At 41.5% G+C, this 9,484-nt stretch overlaps 1 gene segment (V, D, J or C); it reads right to left on the minus strand.

The window, feature by feature from the left end:
- Nucleotides 1-423: 423 nt before the first annotated feature.
- On the minus strand, nt 424-2,469 carry LOC140588269 (Ig lambda chain C region-like). The segment is given in 2 exon segments: nt 424-970; nt 1,898-2,469. Coding segments are annotated over 2 exon segments (375 nt in total).
- Between the last annotated feature and the right edge of the window lie 7,015 nt (nt 2,470-9,484).

Raw genomic sequence — 9,484 nt, forward strand, 5'->3', positions numbered from 1 at the left:
CCTGTGTCAGAGAGCAGCAGATTGTCTCATATGATAACTGACTGTATTAAATGGGGTTAACAGTTTCATGTATTTTAGTTACATTGTGACAATGATGTATTTCACGAGACAATATTCTGTCCATTTAACATAATGATGATTGATTAAATGAGTTTAATTAGAATAGGTTTTCCTCCATTTTGTGAAGAATGAGGCGATGATGTGGTTTATAAACTTAATATAGAGGAACTGCTCAGTATGAACCTTTTCAAACCTAAACCTCAATGGGATAATTTTGTACCTTTGTTATAAAAACAGAACTGTGTTTATATTCAGACTTTAAAAATCATTAAAGGCATTGAAAGGTTCAGGATCATGTCCTCACAACAGTGTCATGATGGCATCACTGTGTGCTTGTTAAAATAACCAGCATTGATGGCAGTATGTTTGTCAGACAGAATGAAATATTTATTTATCTCTGCAGCATTCAGGAATAAAACACACAAGATAATACAAGGAGACACAAAAGCCTATAAAACATTAGTAATGATTTTCACTCTTGGATCAAGCAAAGCACATTATTATCTCTATGTAATCAGTAAATCAGAAGCGTGTAGCACAGCACAGTAAAAACACAGTAATCAGCCGCTCATCACAGGTGACGCTGAGTTCATCTACTCTGAACAGTCGGCCCTCTTCAGCGTTTGAGTGACAGCAGCCTGGGAGCCCTGATGGGCCTCACAGACCACTGAGCCCGCCTTCTTCCACTCGTCCGCAGTGAGGCTCAGGCTGCTGCTCCAGCTGTACAGGCCGTCCTTCTCCAGGAGCCCGCGGCTCATCTCCGCGGCTTTGCTGTTACCGTCCACCTTCCAGCTCAGCTTCCAGTCGGAGGGGAAGCCCTTGTTGGCCAGGCACATCAGGGTGGCCGAGTTCTTGCTGGACACCTCCACACTGGAGGGGGGCAGGACCGTCAGGGTGGGGGCTTTGTTACCTAGAAGACACCAAAAGGACGTTAGGTCAGAGTCCAAGGCAAACTTTAAGTATAACAACATATACTAACTGCAGTATGACATAGTTGACTGAGTCTATGACTTCATTAATATTTCTTCATATGATAAGACAGACATTTCCATAAAATCTAAAGTAAATAATCTTGCCTTCCTACTGTATCACAGTGTATTCATCTTTACGTGGGTCTTTCAAATGAACGTTTTAAACACATGTGAGGTATGTAAATGTGTATCACTGATTATTATGTTCAACTGGTTATAATAATCCAACTTTATATAATAACCAAATTGTTTATAAAGATTAAGATCTATTTTCCATGTAGGATCCTTTATTTACTCACTTAAAAACAGGGTGAAATAATGTGAAGTTCCTACTGAACAAAGTCCTATACGCTATGAAAAATGCATCGCAAATGTTAAACTACAAAGCTGTGTCTACAGAACAATGATCATCGTTATGAATAACAATGGTAACACTTACACAAATACTTAGTAATAACTCTGTTACTACTGCATTACAAATTGTGAACAAATTATTAACAAATATAATAATTGCTACTTTAAATAAAAGAAATGTCACGATTCAGAAATGATAACAAACATGCCATCAGTATTTCACTTCTGTTAGTCATTATTTATTCCTTCAGTAGTTAAGAAAGATTTGGAGAATTAATAGATATAGTACGAAATATAGTAACTGCTTGAGGTAAAAGATGCGTCATGATTCTTTAATGACGAACAAGCATGAGATCAGTATGTAACTAAGACTTAGTGGTTAAATAATACATAAGTAAAATCATAATACTATTTATTTGTGCCCCGTCAAATAAAGTGTTACCGGTATAATGAGTTGATTGCTTTTTTCCCCCCGAACAAGATCAGAATATAACACAGAGAGACGCACTTACTTCCAACGTCCAGCCTGGTACCGCCGCCGAAAGTGTACCACAGTGATTCACGGCGCATCAACAGCCGTACAAAAACCTCACAGCAGCGCAGTACAGGCAACTAGCAAACAGCTTTAAGTATATATACCTAACATTTGTTTATGGGTATAAAACTAATAAGTCAAAAATAGTATTTTCTGTCGCTTAAAGTAGAAATGTGCTGTTTGATATCTACACAATCTAATCAAATCTATAGCCTTCAATTTGGCGACTATTTTATATTATTAACGATTAGGCTAACAAATTACAATTTATATATTATTTGACCTAATTGGATATAAAATGGATGGTTTAAATATCTATATCTTGCATTGACTCATCCAATTCATATTCTTATCAGGGCTCCCAAGTCTGACGCATTGATCGTGAGACACGTTTCGCCCGTAACAGACGTGATCTCACGCCAAACTTTGGATGAAACTTGAGATCCTTCTTCTTATTGAAGGAATGGATCTTCACTGTATTTTGCAGTAATAACGAAACTGAAGTGTGTATTAAATATTTCTACGTGCATATTATAGATTAAAAGCTGGATACTTACTACCAACATCCAGTCTGGTCCCGCCGCCGAAAGTTCTCCACAGTGATTGAAACCGGTTGACACGCCGTACAAAAACCTCCCAGCGCTACAGCAGCGTTTCTTGTTGTAGTAAATACATTAATGGACGGTTAATTCCTAGCTAATTACACCAACAATTGATAAGATAAAGAATCACTTCAATTTATATCATTCTGGCTGTAAAATGCAGCATCGCTCTGCAGAAATAACAGTAAATTCTGCCTGTGATTCTGTTAAATGCCGTAGTTTTGCGAAGTTCCAGGTTTTCCGGTATTTCTTCATAATGTCCTTCAGAATGATCCAGTGTGTTGTAAACATAATGTGTGAATTTCGACCCAGATGACAGAAACTGCAAAGCTTTAGAATTACAGGGTTCCCAAATGTCAATTAAGATCACAGCATCGTCTTCATAATGAGAAACTATGTACAGGAACCTACTGTAACCAGACGGAGTATTTGCATAGAAACGATATTGTATTGTAATGGAATCACGTGTTTGAGTGGCTCAGCCAGCAGCCTTGAGGTTTTCCTTGTTATGGTTTGTGATCAATGTTCCCTTTAAGCTCCGCGTTTGCGCAATTGCGCAGTACTCGGGGGCACGCGCTCATAATGCTAAAAACCGCGCCCACAACAACATGTTTTTTATTTGTGTTTATACCCTGATATACATTTAAAACTGTAATTGCTGTATTTTGCATTTGGATAAAAAAACATTTGGAATAATAATTATAAACTACTAAGATACACCTGTCACTCTTAAAATGTATCTTTCCACCTGGGTGACAGGTAAAAAATCTGTCAGCCAATCAAGCAATCTCAAAGGGGGGGGGGGGGGGGGGGCGCCAGCCCCGGCCACTGGCTGCCGTCGCGCAGAAACTCCCACACGCTGCTGCTGACCGCCGGCTCATTGACACACCTGCCTGTACCGACCTTAAGCTCCCTGGGTCGCCTCTTTCTGCCAAATGTAACACTTCAGGAGTTAATGTATCACAGCATTTATCTGCCGTCTTAATGGTGAAATCTGATATTCCCCTTCCAGCTCACTAACAATGTCTGAACAAATCACTCCTCATAATAATGATCTTCTGTATCTTCTGCCTAGAATCCACTCGTAATGCAGAAATCACAGGATCCAGGCCGTGAGCAGCTAAGAGTTCGAAGTGAACCACGAGAGGCGCAGTCAGACCAGCGTCACACTGCATGCGTGGTATGTGCGGTACGGAGCCGCTGCGGTGCAAAGCCACGCATTTGTTCACACTTCCTGCGTTGTTGCTACGGGGTGCGTTTCCCAAACAATGACGGAAGTTAGCATTAACGATGCATCATACTATACGTGCGATTGGGAAACGCACACACAGCTGTGATATTGCAAACCCTATCCTTTGTAGGATCACACATGCACATATCACAGGGCCTAAATTCCAGGTGGCCTGAGACAAGGCCGAGCCTGGTACGAGAGGCACCAAAGGGGGGTTACACACATAAACACACACACACAGATAACAGGGGAGGCCAGCACTCCAACTTTGATTGCCCAAAGATTTAGGGACCTACAGACAAGCAGAGTGGACCTAATGGACAGGGGTCCCTCGACTTGGCACACAACCCCCTCCCCATACATTCTGCCTCACATATCACTCATTCAACAGACGAACACCCTAAAGGAAGTTTCATTTAAGTTTGGCTTTTGTATACCCTGTATATTGATTTACTCATGACTACTAGTCTCAATATACAGATAGGTTATGTTTGTATGTGTCCTTAGACAATCTTAGTGTTTTGTGTGCCACCCTTATAACCATGTTCACGGAGTATCACCTATTTTACTCCTTTGCACTTGAACACATATAAATTTAAATAAATAGATAGGTATAGCTACCATTGTATATATGTTCTCATGGTATACCAGAAGAATCTGGAAAATTAGTGTAACCAATGTGTCCTAACTTTTAGAGAGTCTTCTTTGTTAACAACCCCCCTTCTCTTCCAACATTCCTTTGTGGTCCTTATCTGATCTTGGTGGACCGTTACCAAGTTTCTTTGTTCTAACATACTATGTAAAAAGAACTGAATTAAGGTGTATCTTATCCATTCTGGAGAAGATGAATTGGCATAAGCCACACCAAACAAAATATGTTGTTTCCAGATGTGCAACTTATATTGATATTACCACAAACTAACGGCCACGCTTATCTATGGATAAGATGTGCTGTTTGGAATATGAATATTTGATGTAATATCTGCACAAAGTGTAACATCTGTTGAGGTGCAACCCAAAACACCTGTATCCCATACTGATGTGAATCAGTCACATAGATAAAATAATTAATTGTTTAATCAATTAATGCAGATGGTATGAGGTATGTACCTGTGAAGCTGGTATGGCATGTTTGGTGTCAAACTGATTGTTAATCACCCCTGATTCCAAATCAGTGATTACCATAAAAGTGGATGTATCAAAAGTTATAACAGCTTAATGAAAATCATCAGTAAAGGGAGAATCAGTCAAGTCATAAATCCCAAAAGGACTGATACAGACCCCCTTCCAAAAGCCCGCCAAATGGATGGCCAGCCATTGGGCCCCTATTCATGAACTTTACACCATAAAAACCTGGACCTCAGAACAAAGGTGCGCTGAGAACAACCATCAGCCCGAGGAAAGACCATCAGCCCGGGAGACGAGAAGCCCACCAGAAACCCTCCGGTGAAGGCCCAGCTGAACAGAGAACAGCACCCAAGACAAAGCTTCACCAGGAGAGAGAATCTAAAGGGACTCCACTCCACTGCTCCAAACGCCGCGCCTTCCTGAGTGCCATCGGCTCAGCAGCTCTGCCATCAGCTGCCAAGACCCCCCCCCCCCCCCCCACTCTTCAACCAAGTAAACCAACTTCCTTTCATTCTAACAACTTAAGCTGTTCTGTTAACCTGCTATAAGACTTTAGGGTCGTGTTTCCACAAACTATGCTTGCTTTGCAGAACAGTATTTCCCATTTAAGGTTACTCATTTAAATCCGGTCATTGCATTTTCATAATTACATCGTTTGTTTTATTCCGTTACTTCGTGTTTGTTGTTTGTGTTAGGTGTAATGTCTGTCTTATGTTAGTTGTAGTGTTAGCTAGGAATAAATGCATGTCTTTTACACAACTTTAGCCTCCGTCATTGAGTGTCTCACAATAAAGTCCCTGCCTCTGTGCGATCTTGCTACACGCTCTGAACCTCAAACTCGCCTGAAACATCGCGAGACTCTCTCTCATTGGCCGTGAGGGGAGCTTCGCTACCAATCGTTTACATTACCTGGTGACGCAGCTCGCTGGACGAGCCCTCTAACCCAGGTTACTAAGCGATACTGGTAATTAGTGAATCCCATTTAAGTCTCACATTAACAGACTCACAGGGATACCGCAATTGAGTTTGGAGGAGCCGACCATTCGGCATAACGATTGGTTAATAATCAGCATTAAATAATAATTAATTAAACTTTAATTAATTTCAAACATATTGGTGGAGATATTAAAATTGCCTGAGCTAATAATTCCTACACCTTCTACATTGAGTTTACCTTTGAAAACAGCCATCAGTAACAGAATGTTTGATTTCAATTCATTATGAATGTAATTCACATTTAGTTCAGACAAAGGTTAAGAAGCACATGCTCAATTGTAGTAGTAGTAATAACTGTAATCATAGTAATAAAATAATTTCTGCGCACCAGAAAACTATTGCACTTCACCTAATGTTCTGTTAACTTATTGACCGAGTATAATTATAGCCTACATTAGCTTTTTGCTGTGGTTATATAAATGTAGCTTTGGCTTTCTCCTTTAACAACTGGGAAAATGGTTAAAGTAATATTACAGTGGTACCTCGGTATACGTCCTTAATCTGTTCCGTCTTCCCCATAATATCCGTCCGTCCGTCTTTCAGTCCATCTTATCAGGAAAGGGTCACTGACAGGGGTGGGGGGAGCGGGGTTTGGTGGGTTTGGAGGCTATCCCAGGCATTAATGGACCCGGGGGGGTACAACCTGCACAGGCCGCATACACACTCTCACTGAAACACTACATGCAGGTTACAGAAGCAGAGGAGCTGAGCTGCATGTCTTTGGGTGGCTGAGGAAGCTGCAGCCCCCAGAGGAAACTCACACAGCATGGGGGGAGCAAGCAAACTCCCCCCACAAAGACATGAGGCAGGATAGGAACCCCAACCCTGCAGGTGTGAGGTAACAGTGCTACACACTGAGCTGCCCCCCGCCTTCACACAATAGATTTTTCAAATATAAAATATTTTCCCTCCATTCATCTATTTTCTGTGCCCACTTGCCTATTCAGGGCTGTGGGGGGTCCGGAGCCTCTCGTGGAAGCTATGGCCCCAAGGCTAAGATATATACTATATTTAAATATACCAAATACCAGGTGATTCTATTCTAACCATCAGCAGCACTATCAGGGTGTAAAAACTTATTTTACTGGTGCAACTGGTTCTGCGAAATGTATTGACTATTTAGCAAAGGGCTAAAGTCATTTTCTTCCCCCTCAGCACCTGCAGTGAGTCCCGGCTGCAGCAGTGCAGTCATTGTGCAGCCTGACTGAGGGAGGTTTTTGTACGGCTCTGTATCACTGTGTGGACGGCCAATTACTACCAATGTTATGTTCACTCTGACAGTAATAATCTCCTGCATCTTCAGCCTGGACTCCATTGATGGTCAGAGTGAAGTCAGTACTGGATCCGCTGCCACTGAATCGAGACGGAGTCCCAGAGCTACGGTGTGTTGCACCATAAATTAAGAGTTTAGGAGCTTCTCCAGGTTTCTGCTGGTACCAGGCCATGCGAGGATAAGAGTATCCAGCATCATATACTGGGCTGTTGGTTTTACAGTTTATAGTGACTGTCTGTCCTGAGGAAGCTGATTTCACCTCAGGAGTCTGAGTAACAGTCACCTGTCCTCTGGATTCTGAAATGAAAAATAAAATAAAAACAAATTTAACACAGAATCAAAAGTTAAATTTAAGTCACACAAGGAAGCTCCAGGTTTCTATCTGTCTATTTGAAATATCTAGCAAAGTTCATTAAGCAATATGTTGTAAATCATCATGTTCTATTTTACCATGAGTGAGGATGAAGAGCAAGATGCTGAGGCTGATCAAAGTCATGTTTGTTTGGAGTCTGTTGTGATGAAGGGCAGCTGTCAGTCATGAAGTGTTAAACCTCCTGGAATATAAACCCTCCCAGAGCACTGAGGCATGAGCTGAAAATGCAAAGTATCTCCTGACTGACAGTTTTATTTTTTTTTAAACTTCTCTATGCCCTAGAGAAAGGCTAATCTTTTGTGATCTTTGAATGGTTTCTTTTAGAGTGACATGTTTATGTATTGAAGCTTGGGAATGAGGGGCTTTATTAACAATATAGAAGAGTGTGGTGCTCTAACTGAAGGCAGGCTGCTTGAGGACAGTGCTGGACTTGGGACGGGGCCCTGGTGTCCCAGTCAGCCTGAGGGGGGGGGGGGGGCAGTAACAGGGGTCCTTTCGCAGGCAGCCTCTTTGGGGGGGTCTGTGTAACACAGAGAGACACACGGCTATCAGATCCTTTCCCCCAGGAAGTAGATGTAGGAAATCACGCTGGTCACTCAGGACTGATAAAACATCCCCAACAGCTTGCTGCACACACTGAAAGATCAGAGCTTCCTCAGACAGTAGGGTCTGCTCTCTGTGTGTCTACCCAGTCCAGGCTGCTGTTCATGTGGACCCCCAGGTATTTAAAGCACTAATATTTGTGAGGACATGCATCTCGCCTATTTTAGCTGTTTTCTTAAGTCAGCATCACTTAGTGATTATCTCTAGGGTGATTAACTGCATATATATACATCAGACTGGGACCAGGGTGGCCCATTAACCTTCACTCTATGGGCCTGATGGCCCAGGATGGTAATTTGCATAGAGGAGACACTTTTAACCCTGATGGTGTTGAATAGGGCAACAGTATAAATACCCCAGAGACAACACATTGGGGCTGCTGCCACAGTAGTGGATCTTAGTAGGATCCATTGGTTTGTGTTCCTTGGAGAGGACTTGTTGGGTGGCAGTTCTAAAGATGGATATGAATGGAGTAAAACGAAAAATAAAAATCAATATTTCTGCACTCTCCCAGTAACAAACAGTCTCAGGCACAAGAACTATACTCTTCCCTATGGATGAGTGTGGGTTTATTTCTAATGGCTGGAGTGTTAATCCTGCTACCGTCCCTCATTTTTCTCTGTATGTTGAACTTCCCTACTAGGCTGGATGATGATTGACATCACACCCAAGATAGAGAAATTGCTCAAGGACCAAACGGAGCAGGATTACTTTTGGCATTCACAGGATTTGAACCAGCAACATTATGATTACTGATACAGATCCCCAGCCTAAGAGCTATCACTCCAGGCTACTACATATTTAATAATACGATAGGAGAGACTAATATCTGTGGCATTCCATTTTCAGTTGTGGTGGGTTTCAAAATATGGGCTTCCAAAAATCAAGCCTAATAAAAAAATTAAACATTAAATGAGCAAATTGATTTGATTTGTTCTTCTATCCCAATTTGTGTTCTAAAAGAAATGAGGCTGCCACCCATAATATCTGCTCTATGGAAGTGCCCTCCCATAGCCACTAGGGGAGCTCTCTCCTTCCTTCAGTCCTGCTAAAATATGTTGCAATTCATTCCACTTGAAAAGTTACAACTTGAACAGTGTCAGTATAAGTGTGTGGCTCAGTAGCCTAAGTATTTGGTCCTGTAATCCACAGGTTGCTGGTTCAAATCCAGCTTTTGCTAGATAACTGCATGTTTATGGGCTCTTGAGCCATGAAAAATAATGACTAAAGTGAATTACTATACTCTCAAATTACTTTTGTAGTTTTGTGAACAACACCGTTTATTAAACAAACAATTTTGCATTGGCAGAATGTAAAACTATTAGTTAAGAAATATTCCTTGGAACAACAAACTGTGG

Source organism: Paramormyrops kingsleyae, chromosome 3 (genome assembly GCF_048594095.1).
Source record: "Paramormyrops kingsleyae isolate MSU_618 chromosome 3, PKINGS_0.4, whole genome shotgun sequence".
Classification (NCBI taxonomy): Eukaryota; Metazoa; Chordata; class Actinopteri; order Osteoglossiformes; family Mormyridae; genus Paramormyrops; species Paramormyrops kingsleyae.